Source organism: Scomber japonicus, chromosome 7, assembly GCF_027409825.1.
Source record: "Scomber japonicus isolate fScoJap1 chromosome 7, fScoJap1.pri, whole genome shotgun sequence".
NCBI lineage: Eukaryota > Metazoa > Chordata > Actinopteri > Scombriformes > Scombridae > Scomber > Scomber japonicus.
The window spans coordinates 8283733-8306666 of record NC_070584.1 but is presented as its reverse complement, the minus strand read 5'-3'; the positions used below and the strand labels follow the sequence as shown (position 1 = coordinate 8306666).

Here is a 22934-nt window from a genome sequence, read left to right as displayed (position 1 = left end):
GCTGCGTCATCCTCTGCCTCCCAGATGCACCGCCGGGGCCCTGCCGTTTAAAATGACACTTCTGTGACCGCTCGGCCGAGGTGAACTCCCAAACACCCCCCCTCCTCCTCCTCACCACCCCCCCCCTCCTCCCCCTGTATGTTAGAACGGCTGCTGAGCACGTGCAGTGACATTTATAGTCTATATGCTGATGAACGCAGGGGCTTTACAGGACGAGGTCACTGAAAGTAGGATGTAAAAACGTCCCCTGACATGAATACGAGTGTCAGACCTGTGCATCCAGAATCCAGATTCCCCCCCTCTCCTCCTCCACCAATCCCCCTTGCACCAATATCATGTGTCACTTGAGGGTAAGAGGGCAAAAGATGAGAGCAGATGATCTATGACTCCAGGCTGTAAAGAAGTGGTTTGCAAAATGGCCGTTTCTTCAAAGCACTCCTGGAGAGGCATTATTTCATGAAAAGCAATGTGTGCAGACAAGCTCAGCATCATTTTTTTTCTCCCTTTACCCCCCCCCCCCTCCCCCCTCCCCTCCAAGACGGTAATAGAAATAAACATTATTCCCAGGGCAACATTTGTGTATAAACAATGTCCATATTGCAATCCTGCTCGATCCTGGAAGTGGAATAAAGCCTTTAATGAGCTCGCTGCACTGAGCCCTTGAGGTTTGCCTCACGCACGCACGCAGACACGGAGAGAGGTAGAGGTAGAAAGATAGAGAGAGGGAGAGAGAGAGAGAGAGAGGGAGAGAGAGGGAATACATTTGCAACCTGAGAATGTGAGTAAGATGCAGGGGCCAAACTGCACTCAACCATCCTCAACTCTTACTCATCTGTCTGCATTTCCACTTACTTATTCTCATCTGCCCTTCATGTGGGAATACCTTGCCCTTGTTTAGCTTAACTAGAGCATATGATTTCACAGCACACGGTTCCTCCGGGCCATTGTAATGAGTACAGTACTCAAAAGACAAAATTTCTCTCTTTCTCTCTGATGGTAAGATTCTATGACCTGAATTCATTCATTCTGCTCAGCCCTCCGTTGTTTTTTTAAATTTTTTTATTCACTTGTGAATCCTTTTATTTGGTATTAGGTAACATTTATTAGAGCTGTTACACACACTCAGGGCTGATGTCAAACAGAGAACGTACAGAGGTTTTGGGGTCTGTGGTCGGGGAGCAGATCTCCAGAGATGGTTCAGGAAATTCTCCAAAAATCACTCGTTGCCCTCTCTCTGTCAGACATCCAGGTCCTTCTCAGTTTGCCACTAGAGGGCTGTATATGTCTGCAGATGTCCGGGTTTTGCTTTTTCCCCTGACTAAATGTGATGTATTCAAGCATATGTATTCTTTTTTCCCCCCCTCCCTCATACATTTCTCTAAGTGTTTGCCCAGAAGGCTAAACAAATGTCTAGGCAGATGAGGTAAAGTGAATTTAGGTCAGACAGCCTCTTGCTGAACTGGGGGTGAGAGTAGAGTGCATTTAAGTCAATTGTGGCCCCCTCCCTTTATTATTATTTTTCTTCCCCCCTCCCTCCTCATTGTAAGCCTTCTCCGTTTCCTACAAAGTGCTCTCTCGTGGTCTCCCTGAGTGCAAGAACACCAAACACTCTGATTCCCTGCACGGTCCGGCCCGGCTTCCCACTATTTAGCAACGGGCTCCCAAACAACGTTTGACACAGCTGTCAGTTGGAATGAAGAGTGTGATGCAAACAAAGCATGTAACAGGGAGTTAAGAGGTCCCATGTGCTCCGCGCTGAACATGAGACACGGGCCTGACAGAGAGAGACGGAGAGGCAGAGACACGGAGAGTCACACGAAACAAATAAAAGTAAATTAGTGGAGGTTTAGACTTCAAACCTTTTTATTGGAAAATGTTAAACGAGGAAAGTAATTTCATTCATTTCAACTGTAAATCAGCGTGTCTTTTTTCACTTTATTACAACAACATTTGAAAGAGGTTAGAATATTCTAGAAAAAGCATATCTTTTAAATGCAGATGCACACCTAGACTAAATGACTAGATAAGAATTAGGGCTGCAACTAATGAGGATCTTAATTATGGATTCATCTGCTGGTTATTTTCTGAATTAAGCAACCAGTTGGAAAAAATACAGCAAGTTTGAAGGTGTTCACTTCAAATTATTATTATTTTGTTCAATAGACACGGCCAAACTCAAAGATATTCAATGGACTATAATATAGGACAGAAGAAAGCAACAAATCATTACAGGTTTTGGTAGTATTTCTTGAAATTTGATGATTAACTGATTGTCAAAACAGTCACAGATTCCTTATTTCATCCATGGTATTTAAATACTCCTTCAGCCAAATACTTCTAACATAAATCAATACTTTCATTCACACACTCAAGAGTTAAGGGTTGAAGCTCAACCTGCTCATTTTTAATCTATTCAGTCCACAGTCTGTAACTTTCTGTTGAAAACGCTGTTACAAATACAACATGCTAGAACTACAGATGTGCACAGATTAAACAGTTAACAGTTCAAGATCTGTTGTGGCATATTGCTAAATTTAAGCTGCTCCTCTGACCGTATCAACACAAATTTTACACCTATGTGTTCTTTTTTATTTCACACGGCCAAGTCGGGCTGACAGGAGGCAGGCTGGAGTTCAGTGAGACTGCACGCGATTTACGGCCTGGCACGTTGAACTCGGAGTGGGCCAAATTTGCAGTTGATCTGATTCAGTGTGTGTCCAGACCCTCTCAGACTGGGGCCGGTCTGTGCCAGGCCATGCTGTGTAAGTTAACTACACCCTCGCCGAAGGAAGCTCGGTGACGTCTAACGAGAGCTTGTTGGAGAGAACGATCGGAGCGACGCTGCATTTGCATTTCCTTATAACGGATAGTGACTTGCATGGGAAGTATGAGTCAAATCCCTGACCCTCCTACTTCCTGAGGGAAGGTGTCGACTGACTTAATGAACCTCGACAAGCGGTTCTCTCTCCCTTATATTACTTAATATGGGTCAATCAAGCAGCACAAAGAGGAATCGTTTTGATCCACACAAATCTATAATTATTCTCTCATTGAGCTTATTTCAACAGGAAGTGCTACACAGGAGTGATACTATAATTAAAAAAAAGCTGCAAACTATGTGGGTCAACAAAAATAGCATCGCAATATAATGCTGTCTACTCCAACACCAATTGTTCCACATTTTGGGAGATATGCCGGAGTCAATCAACCAATCAACACCACTCTAATGCAAAATATGAAGCGAGCGTGAGCAGCCAATAAGCTTCTTGGTGAAGTCCAAGTGAGTTACTTGCCTGTTGCTTCAAATTTAGAGCAGACACATAAATGCTATCAAATTTCTCATCTAACTTTCAGCAAAAAACTTATAAACATATTTCACACAATGTCAAACTATTCCTTTAAACTTTAAACCAACTATTTCAGAGTTATTTTATAGAGTTGCATTCTTTTTAAAACACTGTCCCTGTTGCTTTGTCCATCCTCTAAAAATGCTACACATTCCATCTTTTATAGTCAAACTCCAGGGACACCTGCTGCTCGCTGACCATCAAGAAAATTAATTAAGATTTCACCTTCATTACTCTGTCTTAAATACATCAAGAGATCTCTAATGTCTATTTATTTCAACAAAAAAACCCCGTCCCTTTCAGTACACCCCTCACTCAACTCCACATATTACACTAAGGTTGATTTATACCTCAGCAGACAATTAATACTAAGATCAAAACTGAATGTAATAAGCTCTTATAATTCAGTTTCTATCTTTTTTTTTTAGGTGAAGTTGTTTCATGAGGAAGAAGCAGAGTTACCTCACTCGCAGCTGACTTGGCACCAGCTTCTGTTCATGCATATTTGAACAGCAGATTTGGCAAAACTGTCCTGGTGTTTACAGACGCTGATGTTTTGCTGTGTGAATCTTAATTCTGGAAACAACTCTCAGAATATAGATAGTTTAAGTCTCAAAAACAAAAATCACACTGAAAGTACTGACCAGATATTAATTAAGAAGTTTTTGGAGCTACGTGGAGTCGGTCGTAAAAGCGCTTGACGAAGCAACAGAGAGGATTGTTATGGTTGAGTTAAAGAGGGGAGAAAAAAATAAATAAAAAAGACTTGTTTTCCACATTTTTGAGCCAAATCTTGGAGGTCTCAGTTTGTAGAAAAAGCCAAAAATCTGTTTTGGTTAAGGGAGCTCGTTTAAATCTCCACATATTCGTGGAGGGACTGTTGGAGCGCCACCCTCCACCCTTTCCTGAGCTGGGGTCTACTCAGGCTGAAGAGGTGGAGAGGTCTGTGTGTAAACTATGTGTGTGTGTGAAGTTGTGTGGAGATGGTTGTGTTCAGTGATCATGATCATCTCTCCCACCTCATCCACCTCATCCCACGAAGGTTAACAAGTGAACAACCCCCTGCCATTTCCTCTCCCTCCGGTCTGACTCTCAGGCGCGACCCCCCGACACGTTTCCATCCTCAGCCCTTGACATTCAACTTAAATTTAATTTCATATCGGTGATTGCTTTCCGGTGGCCGGCGCTCCCTGGCATCATGACTCCATCCATCTGTCTGTGCAGCTTCTCGGCATCAGGCCCGCGGTGTGAGCGTATCCAGATACATTAACATGACTTGACTCTCTTTACAAAATCCTGTCATTTGTAAGCACGTTATGTAAATCACCCACTCGCGTCTTCTCCGCTGCTTGGAATGCGTATGACTGAGGCGTGTGCGTTGTTTTGTTTACGTGTGGGTGTGAGCGAGTGTGTCACACGGTGGAAAGTGATTCTTCTAATGGTTTGGTGACTCTTGGTCCCCCTGTTCACTCCAGGGATCAGTGACCTTGAAAGGATCACCTGTATAATTCGCAGACGGAGCGTTTGTGACACTCATCTGTGCGCACGCCAGTCAGTCGGGGCGAGCGCGTCCGAGGTCTTCAGTGTCTCTGACCTGGAACGGCCGCGCTTCCTCGGTGCGTAGGTCTAACCCGCTCGCCTCAGTCTGTCCGTGTAATAAATTCACACCGGGGTTATGGATGGCCGGTGCGTGCAGGAATGGGATGGCATCCTGCCAGAGTCTCCTATACTGATTTGTTTTTTACATTTAGTTTATATCTCTGCCTGGACAGTTTATGACCCGCCTCCGCCCCTGCTATCCTTCTCGCCGGCAGCTGCAGGTTTCGCTTCTTTCACTTACGCGACGTGAGTTTTTCCGACAAACTAACAAAAGCGGCATGTGTCAAATGAGATTTAAATATTTATGTATTCTATTCCAGTCAGCTGTGAGGCTTTATTTGTTCATGCAGATTTTTCTTATTTTAGCTGCGTGATCATGTCATGCTGCAGCCAACGTGAAGGGACAGGGCAAACACACACAGATCATGCCTTGCTCAGGCCTTTCTTCAAAGAATAAAAGGTGGCAGTGGGGGCCCTGATCTCTCTCCGGCTCATGCAAAGTGGCCGGCCTGCCTGTCTGCCTCTCTGCCTTAAATTCAGCTCCGCAGCAGAATGTGACCCCTCCGGACTTTGGGCAATGTCTCCTGCTCTGGTTACAGAGAGAGAAACTGACAAAGACCCCGGCAGTAGTTCTCTCATGCCATGAGTTAGAGTGACATTGTGGTGGGTCAGCACTGGGTCACGGATATTTTTCTCCTGCTTGCTCCTGGGGGGGAGGGGGGGGGGTGATGGAGGGTGTGTGTGTGCGTGTTAGACAAAAAACATGCGGAAGGTTTAGAGAGCCCGGTGTTTGGAGTCCCTCTCTTGTCTCTTGTCCAAACAATGTACTCTAATAACAACACTTGCGCTTTTCATTTACTTGTTCGTAATGGATCGGACAGCTGCGTTTCCTGTAGTGTGGGTCAGTAATAAGAAATAATGACCTGCTCGAGTTTACACCCACTGTACATCGCAATTCTACACACACGTAATTGTCTTGGCAAGTCTGGAGACGCACTAAGATGTGAAATCCTATTCATGCAAGTGCTATCTAATTGGCTCACTCCTTTGAGGAATTAGACCGAGTTAATCACGTCTGAATATACAGAACTCAATTAGAACTCCGCGAGCTAATGCAGACAGCCATGAATATTTGATGACAAAGTCAGCAGAAAGCCGGGGCCGCCGTGTGTTTGTGAGCGTGCCTCAGACGACAAGTAGAACCAGGGTGGGTGTGTACCTGCCGTCGCCGGCTCGGCGTGTGCGTGGCAGCTCTCCCAGCATGAACAGCAGCTGTGCAGACTTGCCGAGCCGCCCGACAGAGAGCCGCGCCACCGTACCGCAACAACGAGCATATGGGGGCCCTGAACTCACCACGCTGGCTTCGAGCCTACTGGATCTGACTACCTGGATATCCATCACAGAAAAGTGACAGGTGTGTGGGTGGTGTGCAGTCATCTCTAATTAGAGCCATTTTACTCTCAGCGAGGCAACATTAGAAACGTTCAATATTGGACTGCTTGTGTCTCTGCGGCTGGCTGTGAGAGGAGAGAGATGGGATTGTGATTGAATGTATTGTATCCTATATGCCCTCTCTCAATGACAGCAGAAGCTTTAGGGGAGTTCTTGGGGATATCCCGTCGTTGGATGGGAGAGTTTGGTTTTGTTGTGATGTGGAGGACATCCATCACCACGAGCCCCAATACAGCTGGCACCATGCCTGTCGCCTCTGGGTGCTGTGCCACCCTTGGAAACTTCCCTTTTGCTATCTAGATTGTTTTGATTATAGTGCATTTGAACTCACTTGAAAAACTCCCATCAACACAAAGACTAGAGGGCTATGTTTGTTTGTGTGGTTCAGTTCAACCGACCGGCTGATTAATAGAGTTGTAGACTGACGTATCGCTGAACAAGTTATTTATAAGACTGATTAAAGTAAAAGTGAACTGCAGCTCCACACTCTACCTTTGGTTATACTGCAGTGATAAACAAACCTGGTGAAAAAGTGAGGGAAAAAAAAAAAGCAATTTGCGAAAAACCAAAAAAACTCAACCCACACTCGCCTTCTCTCAACATATCACAGATTTGCAAAGTGTTGCCATGGAATTTTCCCACATAGACTGACAGTTCAAGCTGTTAAAACAGAGTTTCCCCAAATGTGTGATGTTGAATCCATTCTTGTTGTTTTCCAGTCTTTCGACCAACATTGTTCCCTTCATCAATACTTGAGTGTATAATGACAGGGAAGTGTCCTCTGAGCATTCAATAATAACTGAGTCTCTGTGGAGGAAGTACAGTATAGCTCCTTTGTTTACACTGAAAAATATCTGACCAACATTACGTTACATAGCTCCTTCTTTGAGTTTCTGCATCTACTGTGTCACAAAATCGAGAAAGAGAGGTGTAAAATATGCGCAACGTGACTTTTAAATAATGAAATCAACAACTTTAAACTTTATTAACCTGTGTCGGGTGTGTGGATGCAGGCAAACTTCCATGCTTCTTCTTGGACCCTTTATTCATTTCTTGTTCCCAGATTGAATCGTAAAACCACAATCGTAAATTTAGAAATCAAAGGAGGTCAGGAGGAGAAAAAAACAACTCAGGTCAAACAAAGTATTTTCTTTCTATTTGCATGCATCTATAGAAGTGGCAGGTCGATTAATTAAACTTTGAGTAACTACTGTACCTATAAGTGCTTAATACATTGTAAACGCTTTACATTTTCCTTGTGATTTGTGTGAAAATGCAGTAAATGTGCTTTCTTCAACAGCAGTACTAGCTGATAGATGATAGAAAGTCTCATTAAGAGTTTGTGCTTAAAAATCTTCGTGCATGTGAAAATGAATTACATTTTTAAAAAAGAAGCAGCGTGATAGTTAATAAAAGGCGACATAAAGGGGCGAACAGCGAGGCCGTCATCGCCACTTTCTAAGACAGACAAACAGACACGGAGGGTGAAAGCTCATCAGTCAATCATCAACGTTTCCTGGTGACTGGCAGGTCAGGGCTTCTGTGTGCAGTTCCTCCTTTACAATAGCAGAATGGAAAATCTTTCGGAGAGTGTAGCCAGTGAGACCAAAGCCCATTTATTTTAAATAACAGAGCTATAGTAAAACACCAGATAATGAACGTAATTACATTCAAGAAACTTGGCGTCCGTGACCTTCGTGGTCTCTGAAATTCTGTCAAAAGAGGCGGAAATAGATTAAGTTTTTGTGTGTGTGTGTGTGTGTGTGTGTGTGTGTGTGTGTGTGTGTGTGTGGGCAAATCCCTATCTCTTTATTACTGCTCTTTCAATATGAAGCTGGGCTCCTGGTGTGACCTTGTGTTACTTACATCAGTCTCATTACAGAACACTTAAACTGACTGCACTTTGGATGATCTATATTCATAGGAAGTGGTAGCACAAACAGGAAAGTGGGGATGTGATTCTGCCTCAAACAGGGAACTGAGTATTGTCTGCAGCCCTTTTACCGTGTATGAACTGATGTCAAGTAAGCACACTGAGCGGGTCTGTTTACCAGCACATAACCTGAAGCACAGGCCGGTTAACGAGCCTTTTTCAAGTGCGTCAACTCCCCGAAAAAACAGGCTGTGGGAACGCTGCAGAAATTGCGAGGAACTAGTAACAAGGCAGATATGGGCAATGTAGAATGGACTTGAGAGCGGTAAGCATGGTGCACCGTGTAAGCAATTAACCTCAATGACACCGAATCCCACTGTTGAGTCTCTTCAAAGACCAGCTGAGCTATCAGCCACATGAAGTCCTTGTTGCTCTCAGCTCTGTTAACTAATAGGCTCTCGTGGTTAGAGGCAGACTTCCTGAAGTGAAAGGAGAAAGAAAAATGATTCTTCATTTTCAAATGAATGTAGTGACTTCCATATAATCCCACTGATTAAGAACATTTTTTAGTTTGAACTCTCTAGAAGGACGGCTGAACTGAATTACTTCATTTGCTGGCTTTTGATGCAAAGTTGTGAAAAGGTCCCAGAAATCAGAGTGGATAAATGAAAATGGCTTTTTAGTTTAGTGACTACAGTAAAATATGAGCTTTCAGGAGTCGACATGTCAACGTTTATGTCAGTAAAACACATGCGCGAGTGCCCCGGAGAAATGGATCTGAGTGAAAATGTAGCACACACACAAACGTAAGAGCACAATCACTACATACCTGGATGTAATCGAAACACATGACAGTGTTTGTAGCTCACACAAAAGCTGACACACTGAGTTTAATCTTGGCCTGTCAAATTACAGCATTTTCCCTCTAAACAGGAGCACGCTTTCTAAATGTCATTATATCTCATATCACGGCTCTCAGAAAGCATTGTCTGTCATTGTTTCCTCTCAGAATGCAAAAAAAGACTCAAACCTTCATGTGCATTTAACTGCCAATTTATCTGACTCAATAACTAAGATTAACATTAAGTCAGATATTATGTGTGGCTCTGTTTTACATGGATAGAAAGCTTGAGTGTGAACTCAGCTACACGTGCTCAGCTTTTAGGTAAAAACGTGAAAACATGGTGTAAAAGTCATAAATCTGGTTCCATAATTGGTTCTCCAATTACGAGAGACGCAGTTAAGATGCCGGGCTGTTTTGGAAAACACTTGGCACTGTCTTGGTTTTTGTTTTTGCTGTCAGGTTCGACAGCTGCTTACGGATTTATGGGGACCAGAAAAAAAAAAGCACCCAACAAAAAACAAAAATGCATGCAGCATTCACTTAGACAATAGATTAAGTAGATTTGGACTGTTGTTCTGCATGTGCTCAATGTGAATCTGGTGTTGTGTCAAAGACACACAGTGAGTAGCTGAAGCATGTTTTCATACTTCTGCTAACAGGAAGTCACATGTGTAGAGAAATAATCTGTTCAAACGCTTTATCTACAGCTCCCTCATGTCCTGGATTTAAACGTAGTGCAGATGCAGTATTCATATACACACACACACTATCATATCTTACTGAGAGTTACATGAGAATATCAATATCACTTTAAAGTCAGCACACGGCAAGCTTAGCTTAGCCTAGCCCAAAGGCTGGAAGAAGAGGGAAACAACTAACTCTGTCTAGTCTGTCAAGTTTTTAAAAATCCTCTACAGTTCACTAATGTACAACTAATAACTAATTATCTTGTTTGTTTAGTTTATTATTAATGTCTTAATAAGTACATATACTACTGTAGCAGGTTTGTGCTGGTAGAAGTTTATAAAAATTTCACCTGTACCTTTATGCTATGTTAAGCTAACAGTCTTCTAGTTGTAGCCTCATATTTAGCATAAAGACATGATTCAGATTCAGATCTAAAGACATGAGTGGTATTGATTTGCTCATTTCTCTGCAAGAAAATGAATAAGTGCATTTAACATAAAGAAAACTATTTCTTTTAAGGCTAAAATACAGTTAAGTGGTACATTTTCTGATGGTATATTACTGTTGTATTAAAGCTAAATGAACAGTGAATGCTTCCATCTGTCTGGCTATCATGTCTAAGTGACTTTTTCTCTTATCCTGCAGTAAATGCAGTGAATGAAACACTGTATGACACCATTAGTCACTCTAAAAATATTATTACATCACTGATAAAGAGCCAGAAATATTGCCATCATTTGTTATACTGTCCGGCCCCACTGGATTGCTCTCCTTTGCAGCTTTGAGGATTTCGAGATGCCCTGTGATTAATTTGTTCCAGTTTGCAGAAAACTTACAGTCAGCAATGTGCGACTGTAAGAATCTGCAGGAAAATGTTTCACATGAGAGCTTTCTTAGAAAACACTTAGTAGTGCTGAAACTTTAAAGTCCTGACTCTCAGTAACAATGACAGACAGCTGGCTATAGGGTGGTGTTTGCACTTTCACAGCCTCATGTGTGCAAATCTTAGGTGTGCAAACATGGAAGGGGGAAGTTGTGGGACACCTCAGACTGATGCACACATCAGACAAGAAAAAAAAAAAAAAAAGACAAAAGAATGGTGACCCAATGTTGTTGTCACATTAACGCGATTAAGAACGAACCACTCCATGCAAAGCGAGACATTAATTGGGCGGCTGTGGAGTTTATCAGCATCAGTCTGTATTCAAATAGGCAGCGATAAGCCCTCTGTGGAGGCAAGCCAGGGAAGTGCCAAAGACAAAGGCTGATTGCTGCCCTGTAATTTGTGGGCCAGTGATGTGACTGAGGTTGGTCAGACGGAGAGATAGCGAGTTGTAAAATCAGGAAGTAGACGAGTGACGATAACAGATGTGGGTGAGTTACTAAAAGGAATTAGTAATATCTAGACAAACAGTTTGAAAGAGGCAAATCACCCAGTGGATGGGAGAGATCTTGCCAAAGCAAATGCCAGTATTGTTCCACAGAATATGTAAAGTCCCAGCTCTGATAAGGGGGCTGTAGATCGCCTACTTTGATAGTGGCAGAAAACTTTGTTGGATGGTGAAACATATTCCTGCAATTCCTGGCAAAGGGATTACTCGACTTTGCATTATGTTTTACAGATTCTACACAATAAGTTTCCTCAGGTACCTGTTATATAAGATATTCAGTATCTCATGTAACCAGATGGTGTTAGAAACATATATTTTACTATTAACATAGAGGATAAAAATATTAAACTTACATTGAGTTTCCACTGTTATACCTCATAACCTTTTCACTAACAATCTATTTAGTTAGAGACAAACTAACATGCACCTATTTTACAATATCAGTTATGTGAACAAATCTTTTTTTTAAATTCAAACATACAATCTAAATTTAAAGGGGAACCCTGGGGGGGAGTTACCCTGATGACATCAGGGGTATATTGTTGGGTTGTATTATAGGAAATGTAGGATCTGGTGGTTTGAGAGTCTGAGCTATACTTAGGACTACAAATTAGAATATTTCAGACTCTGCATTTTCAATTTTGGAGATTTTTTTTTTTTTAACCTTAATGAAGTGCAACACGAAATCACTGGAATACCCCTCTAAAATGAAAAGAGGATGTATATACTGTAAGAGTGTGATATGCCATTGATGTGACAGGGTAGAGAGAGAGAACAACACAGGGATCTATAGTAAAAAAAAAAACAACCAAATTCACATTGTATGATTGCTGTTCATTTTCTCTTAGAGATTCCTAGACTGACTGACTTGGAGGCTAGAACTTGAAGTTTTTTCCTCTTTCTCTCTGGGATATGACATTTCTCTTCAGAGACTCAACTCTCACGTTCATTCTCTAATCGTACAGAGGCGTATGACCCTGAGGATGGGAATAAAAGAAGAAGAAATTACTTTCATTAAGAAATTCAGATTTCCCCCATCCTTTTGATCTTGTGCCAGAAGAACATTTATGCTGATGAAATGCATAAATAAAGTTCTTAAATTATCCCGTTCCTCTTTAGCGCATGTATCAGAGTTGGAGAACTTCCAGACAAGACAACTACAATCACAGTGAGTGCCTCTGAAAAAGAGATGATTTAAGAGATGGACTGCCACTGGTTTAAACGTTATGTAGCTTGGCTTCCAGACTGTACTGTGAAAGTGCACATCAAGCACTTTTCCTGCACATGATGTAAAGGAGTATTGTACATATGTGTTAATTCATGCTGTGGGTAAAGCTACAAGACTCCACAGTGTCAGTGTGTGTTGTAATTTCTTTATGGGAAATATGAATTATTTGAAGTTGTTTTCTAAGCAGTGTGCATCACTTGTTTCTGAGCTGCTCTGGTCACCAAGATGCTTTTTTTCTCACCATCTATTAAAATCAAAGCTCTAAGCTCGTCATTAACTAGCAAACTGTGCTTGTACAAGCCTCCTATCATGTCTCTTTAAAGGTCTCTTATCTACAGACTGGAAAGTGGAACATTTGTGTTTCACAGGCAAATGACTACCTGACGACATTTGTTTTAGTGTGGCTCCTATCTGTGTCAGCAGGCCTGTAGAAAAGCCCCACTGTTGCTTTTTTTTTTTTAACTCACATCACGGCTCTCAATGATAACAATTCCTTTAGATACTCTGCCTCATACAAGTTTTAAACTCGTACAAATTAAATCCAATAACCTAAATAATTTATTTCCGAGTGAAAACAAGCGTGAAAGTTAAAAAGTTGCTACCCAGAATTTCCATTGTACTGTCTCGTTGCATTAATGCAGCTACTTCCCGTCTCAGCTTCCAGGAATGACCTATAAAGTTACCAAAAAATATTGCTGACAGGGAAAAACTTTGACCATTTCATACATAGCGGCGTGATTGATGACAAGACTGAACCAAATTCAGCTGAAACTGAATGAGGGAAAACACTTCTGCAAAAAGATTTCCTTGTGGTCTTAGAAGATGATGCGTCTTTCCTGACAATATTGTGCAAGGAAATACTTTCATGTCTGTTGTGCAATGAAGAGACAAGAAAACAGGTCAGAGTTTTGTAAGAATGAATAAGAACAAACCCCAAAATTAAAAATAACTAAGGACATCTTCTGGGATATCTGTCAATCACTTCCTCTATCTGGTCAACTTTACATCAGGGGAAAAACAGACGAGAATAAAAACTCCTCTGTGTTATCTGATCCACAAAGAGAATTAATACAATGTCACCATATAACATGATTTTTTATACTCATTGAATAACTCGAGTCCATTTTAACCATATCTTACTGCTCATCAGCTGTAACTCCAGATAGTTATGCATCGGCTCACTGAATGTTCAACTGTGTTTTTATAATCATCTCATCTATCAAGAGAGATATCTGAAAAATCCTCTATTGTTAAAAAAAAGAAAGAAAGAAAAAAATCAATAAATGCAGCTCAGAGGAGAACAATTCATAAGTGTATTGAGTTATTTTGGCTAAAAAGGTATGAGTGGATGGTAGTCTGGTTATAAATGTATTCACTGCTCACTTGTTACCTGTTATTTTGAGTCTTGAAATTTGGTCTCCATCAGCTCCTAAGGGAAATATCTGGTTCTTTAGCTGCCAAATGTGTCACTATTTTCTCTAGTTAGTCACTCCATTTTAAGGTAGTTGCTAAGCAGGTAGTGTACAGTGGGTTTATCAGAGCTGAAATGCAGGTTGATGAGAACAGTGATAGTACTGTAAGCCAAAACAGTTCAAGTTGTGGGAAAACCCAAACAATGATCTGTAAAAGACCTGAAATACCCTCGAGGTAAGAGAGAGTCATGTGATCATTCTTTGTTGGTTCATCACTACAAGCGACACCTTTCACATTACACTGTTCTGTAATCCATTGTTGATATAATAATATTGATTAGTGCAGCTTTAACAGTAGAAGTCACATCAGCAGTTAGCTGTTAGTTGGCTTGTATTTACAGTATCATTAATGGACCAATAGTATGGTAGCTAAAGTACACATTTCAATATTCGACACAAAACACTGAACACATCACATGACTACCTTAATCAAAAAGTCCTAAAGGATTGTAATCTTTTCCAATAGGATCCTATAGGATACATTACTAAAGATCCTATAGGAATTCTACAGGAAAAAGTTTAGTTTCTTTTGGGATTTGCACCTTCTAGAAATCATTTTTGGTCCCAGTAAAATACCGCAGGATTCCAATGTATTTCACAAAAAAATTATTACATCTTGTGAGTTGCATAATTTCCTTTAAGAGACATTTGTTTCAGTGTCTTGTAATATTCCAGGGAAGACGGTTGTTACTGTAGTCATAGTTACTGAGTCACCAAACACAAAACTACAAGAGCGAAAAAAGATAAGTGTGGTGAGAGGTGTCAGCTTATCAGATCTCAAAGAAATTAAATGCGGTTGCCTGAAGTGTAAATACAAACAATATGATGTCATAATGTGCACTTCTTGAATGAAGGTACATGTAGAAAGTCTAAATGAGGGTTTTTGAAGGGACAGGAGTTACTTACAATATAGCAAGGCTCGCAGTAGGCCTTCTTCTCCACAGCGTAGAAGGGCTTGCCACGCAGCTTGGTGCTGCAGGTCATGCAGACGAAGCAGTCAACATGGAAGACCTGGTCCATGGCAGTGCAGCCAGTTCCTTCACCCACTACGTTCTCTCCACAGCTGGCACAGCGCCCTGGGGAGAGGGAGAAGAGATGGAAGGGAGGCTGAGGATAGATTCACTCAAAATCCACAAACATACTCTGTTTAAGGTCAGATAGAATTCATCAGTGAGCCAACAGTCACTGAACAACACTGCAGAAAAACACTGACCATGAGTCCATATGGCTTATTTTGTCCAAGACACTAAAGGTTCAATTTACAATTAAATAAAGACAAGAGAAAACAATTTTTGATACTGGGTAGTGCTGAGTGTTATTTCCTAAAAGTATAGAAAATGACTATGATTCCCTTCAAACTTTGCTTTTGTGACCTAAATAAAATTCCGAAATGTAACAATCTCTAATGGGAAAATGGGTTGATTCGAACATTTTCATTTGCATGAAGTCATAAAAACAACATATAAATCAAAATTAATATATATTTTTACAAAAGTCGCCACATAATATTTAGAAGTGAGTAGTTTAGTAGATTTATAATTATACTGTGAATTCAGTTAGATGAATCATGTCTCAAATATAGTTTCCCTTCATTGAGTCTGGTGATTCATGCTGTTTTAATAACTTTATCTGGATGGAAAATCTTCACTTTGCCAGTTTTCCCACTGAAAATCGGTCTATTTCAAAATCCTGGTCACAAAAGCAAAGTATGAATAGAATAATAACCATTTTCTACACTTTTGAGGCATAAGCAATTGGGAAATAACACTCCTTATCCAGGAACAAATAACAAGTAAAAATATGTTATCAGAATCAATGTCCATTCATTTTTAATTGTTTGTTTGTTTCAGAAAAATACACCAAAGAGATGATGTTCTTTGTGTGGATGGTGAACACTCATTTTTATAAGTGTATTATGGTTTAAATGTTTTTTTTGTTACCCGCCTCCATTCACTGCTTTTCATTTCTGGATCAATAGCCTGAGCTGATGTCCATCAACTCGTCCTACCTTGTGCCAAAAAAAATAAATGTTGAACTCTCTCTTTAAATGATTCATTTCCTGATGTCAGAAGTGCCTAATCTTCTTTTTTCTATTTCAAACAGTGGATAAGGAAGGATTAAATACTATAATTATGCCACATTAAAGAAGCCATACACATCACCAAAGTGTGACATGGGCGACATCTATTTCAAAAAGTCATGCTTTAAATGATAAAAAGAAAACTTTAGAAGTACAACGAAGTCTTTGTAAAAAGGGGCACAAGTGAACTGATATTCTTGCGCCAGAAAGAGCCTGATTGCATATTGCGGGACATGGCATTTGGATATCTTTAATTGAGTTGGAGATATCTTTAATTGAGTTTAAGATGTCCTCGACTCAATGCAAGTTATCTTCAACCCAATTAATAACACTGTCAATTTAATTACTGGTATCTTACAATAATAGGGTTTAAAAAGATATCTGAGAATGTTTTATTTTTTACACATCTGAGGACAGATGCAATCTCCTCAGAGGAAGCATGATACAGTATATTTAATTAATTCAAGTTCAGTTCTATGGATCATTTTTGTTCTTTTTCATTTTGTGCTTCATCTAAAAGGCTGATTTTGGCTGATGATTGACACTCTGTATGTTCTGAACAGAGCGGTTCAAGCGTGTTACAGACAGAGGCGAGACACTAACCGGGGGAGATATAGTATCTGATCCTTGCATTTTCACAGTTCCACTTGCTGTTTTCATATCAAAAAATTCAAACAGAGTGTAAAGCGGAATCTGTCTCAGGTATCAGCACAACTTTTGGAAGTCATATGTTGTCGAGATCAAATATCTGCTTGACTGCGAGGCTCGCTAATGGTACTCTAATCTCAGATAACTCATTATCTTATCGCAGGGGGCTTCGCTGGAAACTGAGGAAAGTTGCTAAGAAAAGTGACTGGATCCGCAACTTTTTTTCCCAGCAACATTTCTCAATCTTTATTGAAACGCTGATATATTTGCGACGCCGTTATTACAGGACTCGCCGTTCGTCGACTGGGGACGCATTAAGAAACAAAAGGAGCGACATTTATCTTTTTAAAAATTCTTATCACTGTAATATTTTTGCGCGTTAATTTACCGACTGCTGTCATCCGCAGCGACTTATACTGCAGACAAGTTTTCATAAAACCTGCTATCGGTTTTTATCTGTTCCCACAGCTCTATCCACACCTCAATTATGGCAGCGTTACCTACTGTACAGGGAGGCAGATTAAACAAACTAGTGAAGGCACGTCTCGGGGGGACATGTGGGTGTCAGTGGAATCACAAGCAGGGTAATCACTTCAGAGAGCCAGAGGGAGGGAGAGAGAGAGAGAGAGAGAGAGAGAGAGAGTGAGCGAGAGACAGAGACGGAGCACGCCGAGCCTGTTAGTGGCTTCAGATCACAGGCCATCTTCAGTGAGTGGATGAGAATGCCAAACATGTCCCACAGGGCTCCCACTTTAAATAGCGAGAAGGAAACCTCTCGGAAATCCTTTTCCTTTTGGCAGTCTGTGATCGTGAGGGCCCTCAGGAGCTATTTGTGCGCGACTGTGCGTACAGTGTACACAGTATTACCACAACACACACACACACACATACACACACACACACACAACGAAAAAAAAGTCTTTGCACCAGACATGCCACACATGTAGACGAATACAAACACAGACATATGTATCATGCATACACCATGCATCATGCCACGCTGTGTGCACACGTCAGCAGCCCACACATGAACTCACATGATAACGTGGAACAAAAAGCAGCAGATCTGTGCCCGTTTACACTCCAGCTTTAAACTACCCAAAGCTTTTTTTTCTGTTTCTAAATATTACCTGGATATCAAATATAAGGATTGATTAATAATACCGGTCTTTCAGCGCTGAGGCTGCATTGTTAAACTGACACGTCACCGTTACAGTATGTAGTGTTTCATGTCAGCCGTCTCCATTGTTTGAAAGGTAATGAGAAAAAAGAAGGAAAACTTGTTTGATCCCAGCTCCCATTGTTCTCTCTCGCATCACACTGAGCCTTTTTTTTTGTTTCAGAGGAGAGGAGAGGAAGAGCCCCAATGGGGATGCGGAAGATTTACAGTAAATGACAGTCATTCATTACGGTAATATGTGAGTGAGAGGTGACACCACTTTGACCGCATTTAAAAATTCATGCCAACCACAAAAAAAAGTAATAACTATGAAATGGCAGACCTGCCAACTCCGGACCAATTTTTAAGTATCACTTCAGCTACCTCCATGCTTCAGATGTGAATCATTGCTGTTCACACAATGATTATTTTACATAATTACATATATTACATATTGTGTACTTCATTTACAATGTTTCCTTTCTTTTATTTTTTCCTAGAGAAGGTTAAGTTATAGAACACACAAACACATTAGTGCAGTTATCCTTTATTCATTCATTCATTGTGAACAGCCTAACCCAAACCCTCACTCTCACCTTAACCACAACCAATTCATGCCTCTTCTCTCCTTCACTATCTCATAGTGACTTCTTCTTTCTTCTTCTCCTCATTTCAAAGTGAAAAGCTGGTCAAGTAACTCCTCATGTGTATATGTGTCACCAGGGGCGGTGAGTAGAAGGATAAGCATTTTCTACATTTACAGTACTGCTGGCTACTGTGCACCCAACACTGCATACTGGTAAAGTTAGAATAATAAATAACCATTGAAAGCTATTGTATTGGCAGGAGCTTATACATAGGAGAAGAAACAATTGTGCCAGCTTAATGTCTCAATTGGCTCAGCTATATTTATCCATTACTTAGGTGTAAAAAGACAACTGGCCTCTTTTTGTGTCCCTTAGAGTAACAACTAGTACCAGCATACTTTGATGTTAGAATGTGTACATGTTGGCAGGTCTGATATGATAATATATACTAGGGCTGCATCTAAGGATTGTTTTCATTATTGATTCATTAGCTGATTTCAATCTTTTTCTTCATAAAAATGAGAGAAAAAGAATGGAAAGTGCTTATTATAATGTCAAGAAATCCAAAATATTCACGTTCCAATTTATATGAGCACTTTACAATGAATTGATGAATTGATGAATTGATGAATTGTTTAGTGTATAAGATGTAATTAGAATTTCAATGGGTCCAAGCTGATGTCTGTACATTGCTTTTTCCCATCCATTCAGCAGTCTTAACCCTAAAAATATCCAATTTACAACTATATAAAACACATAAAAGTCAAATATTCTCACATTTAAGAAAGTGGAACTATGAAATGTTTAAATTTGCTTCATAAATGACTTTAACAATCTATCAATCAACAAAAAACTGCCACTAATGACACATTTACTTCCAAAGACTACTTCTGCTCTATTTTATGATATGGACATCAAAATGAATGTAAAAATGTAAAGCTGGATCTTCTTCAGAGAGCCTGTAACTTTTTTTTTCACTTCTAACACTCTTACTGTATGATAACAGAGAGAAATGCAGTGTTTTACCAATGCTTCACATCAATAATTTCGCACGTCTGCGTCGGAAGTAAGCATTTTCAATTTTGAGACACTACTTCAATTGACTTCTTGAATAATACAGGACAGCAATTGAAGCAACATCGTATTTACCCCTGTGGAGATGATCCCAAATACTTTCGAACTATTTCAGCTGGGCATAAAGGAATCATGAAAGGCCTCACCGTTCCCCAGCGTCCCTTTGCGCGGGGAATGGAACCAGAGTCTTAATATCAAAACTTCAAATAGTTCCTGTATAACCAATGCAATGGTGACGGGGAGGGAGGGGGAGTTCATTTACACTTTACTCACTTTCTTTCCTTTCATTCTTCAACCCTCAGAAGTGTCTCTTCTCTGTTACATCGAAAGTCAAAAGAAGGACTGAAGAGAAAATCTTTTCTTCTTTTCTTTTTTTTTTTTAAAAAAGAAGCACATTCCCTGTGAGCTATAGAGGCTTAGAATGGTTAGACAATTTAATTGGATAAAAGGAAAAGATTAAAGAGGCCCTGACTCTGTTCCATAAATAATTGATTTCTAATGTATTTGTAGTGGCAGTGAGACGCTGTTGTTTGGGAATGGGGGATGTTGAGTGGCAGAACGCTTCAGATTTCCCTCAGTCTTTGCCTTCTTTGTTTTTTCACGCCGTGATATTGAAGCAGCATGAAAGGCAGAGAGGGAGCACACTTGCAGCTCAATTTGATCTTACATCGTCAGAAATCAAAGTTCGTGCATGTAAAGAAGGATCGCAAGGAACTTTTTTTCTTCTTTTTTTTTTTTTTTTGTGGGAGACCAAACTTTTCACACTATGTTACTAAAGAATACAATTCTGCTGGTGCAACCCTTGCAAACCCCCCAAAGGCAAAGCCGGCAACTGTAGCTCGTATCCAAAACTAATAAAAGAACCACAAAATCCATTTGGGGACTTCGACTAAAGTTTTTTTGTGCTTGGATTATAATATATGATAGAAAACACATTTAAACTGCTGCATGTGTTGCGTTTTAATATTTACAACACAAAATTAGTAAAAGGATGAACTACAAACTGTGGCTATGACATATTGTCTTGCTCTAATTCACATTTATAAATGGGCCTCAATCTTCCACCTTCCACACGCAGCGTTAACTTGTTGTGACAATTTTGAAAGGCGGGACGAAAAGGTACAAAGTTGTGATAATTTCTTCACACTTAATTAATGGCATAAACAATAGGTCACCGAGTGGTTAAGAGCAAAAAAAGTAGTCTGTCGAACACATTAGGAGTGTGACTGCTAGCTACTGAAACACCACGGGCCTCAATTTGTGCTCTGTTTCATCTCTTTCCCCTCTAGGTTAATCTACTTTGTTGCTTCAGATTGCCCTCTGTGCAGCCTGACAATGCTGTGGCCTTCACTTGCCTTGGGGACGACAAGAGAAATAGCTGTCATCGCTGCATTTCAATCTCTGAATGCCTCTCTCCTAACCCCTTTGCCTTTAATCTCATTCCCAATGTCAGCAAATAGCAATCTGCAGAACTGCTGCGGCGATGGAGAAGGATGGAGGATAGGCGAGCCTGTGCCACTGAGCATTACCGCTCGGCCTGTCAGGGCCCGCGGCGGCAAGAGCAGAGAGGGACTGAGTGTAGGTTACATGTTTTAGGAGCAGGTTGGCAGGGAGGGGACGCGGAGGGGGTGCCAGAGAGCGAGCAGGGGGCTGGCGAATGGGGTGAAAGGGAGAGCGAAGGCAAGGGGAAGAGGAGGGGGGAACAGGTGAGCGTGTGTGCGTGCATGTGGGGGATCTGCTGCGCTGTGTGTTTAAATGATGTTTCTCCGTGCGCACCTGTGTGCTTGTAAGTATAGCTGCGTATTGCGTGCGTGAGCATGCGGATGTCTACTCATTCCTGAGGTCAAACGCTCACTCACAAATGAAATCTAGCAACATGATTGCCCGGAAGCCTCAGCTGGGCTCGCACGGCAGCTGATCTTGCAAGCCTCAGTGGAGCTGTCTCAACGAGGCAGGATAGCAAGCACCAAGCCTGTTGGGGGGGAGAGAGATGGAAAGGGAGGAGTGGGGGGGGGGGGGGGGGGGGGAGTAGGGGGAGGCAAAAGGGAAAAAAAAGGGAGGTGGGTGGATGGGGGGAGGGGAGGCGGAGGGTGGTCACCTCACGTGAACCGCTGCCAAAAAGCGGACAAATGTCGCCACGAAGAGAAGCCCCACGCCGGCTCGCTGCATCAGCTGGAGACTAGAAAGCAGCACTGCGAGGTCAGCGGCAGTGCTGGGACGAGATAATGGGTAAAAAAAAATAAATGGGATGGAGACCCTATAAACTACGCTGAAAAACTACTTGGTGTGATGTGAAACTGCCCTCTCTGCTCAAAAACGGTAACAAATATAATCAAGTGCTGCAAACACAGCAAGATGATGACACAGCAGAAAAAATGCTGTGATGCCATTCATAAAAGAACAGAATTAGAGGCGTCTGTGAAGCTACACTAACACTAGCAGGTGGAGGTTTTTGTAGAATTTGTTCAAACTGACATATTTGTAGATTAATAATCAAATAATTTAACAGTTAAAGAGAAAAAAAAAGCATCTTTAGAGTCAAATCAGCCTCACACAGATGCACACACCGTATTTTTGTTATAAAAGGCAGCTATGATGGATCATCCTTGGGTATTGTGTTGTATAATCTAGTCTTTCGCAGTCATACATTATAATCCACTGTAGGTGGTACAGTGATGCACGGGCTTAAGACGAGTTGCCATGTCACCAGACTGCTTCATATGATGCCCCTTGCACCCCCCCCGCCCCCCACCCCCCCGCCCCTGGGTGGTCGATGACCTCCTTCCAGCAGCATTATGCTCCTCTGTCTCATAATGTTTGCTGCCACATACATATACACACACGCAGCAGAATGTAGCATAACAAAGAGGCAACGCTGCAATTGGAGGGGAAATCCTCTCCAAACTAAAAGGGCCTATGAGGAGATTACTGTGGGAAAAAAAGGGAGCAGATGTCTCACTGTACTGTAGGTAAAACTGAATCACTGTTATTTCACTACTGTCTTTATATTTGCATCAAAAGTGGAATTAATTACATGGATTTATTATATATTCTTTTTATTTTGTAAAATGCTGTATTATAATAATTACTATTATTTACTATTAAATAACTTAAAAAGTTAGATAAATATTTATTTTATACTTGATTCATTCACTTTTCCATCCTGGTTGATTTGCAGACACCCGTCACACCTTTGCCAAAAAAAACAAAAAGCCCAAAATATGTATGTTTAAGGTGTTTTGTAGATGCACTTTTCTGCATTTCACCAGATAAAAGCTTTGACTGTGAGGTATCAGCAGTAGGAGATGTTGGGTTAGCATTAGCAGTAACTTCTGTGGTATAAACCTAAAAACAGTAACACTGAATTACATGTGTGCATCGTTTCCTGTGAATCCCTGGTGTGCGTGAAGCCAGTCTGCTTTTTAAGTATAAAGGCATCTATAAATTGAAAGGTGTTATTATATTGTACCTGCATGTTTACTTGAGTTTCCTC

General features: G+C 41.0%; 1 protein-coding gene across 1 annotated transcript in view; it reads right to left on the bottom strand.

Moving 5' to 3' along the window:
* Positions 1 to 22934, bottom strand: part of lpp (LIM domain containing preferred translocation partner in lipoma) — a 129592-nt gene that overhangs the window by 5508 nt on the left and 101150 nt on the right. Inside the window, exon 9 of the mRNA XM_053322430.1 lies at positions 14800 to 14969. Within this exon, the coding sequence (XP_053178405.1) occupies positions 14800 to 14969 (170 nt within the window). The remainder of the gene's footprint in view (positions 1 to 14799; positions 14970 to 22934) is intronic.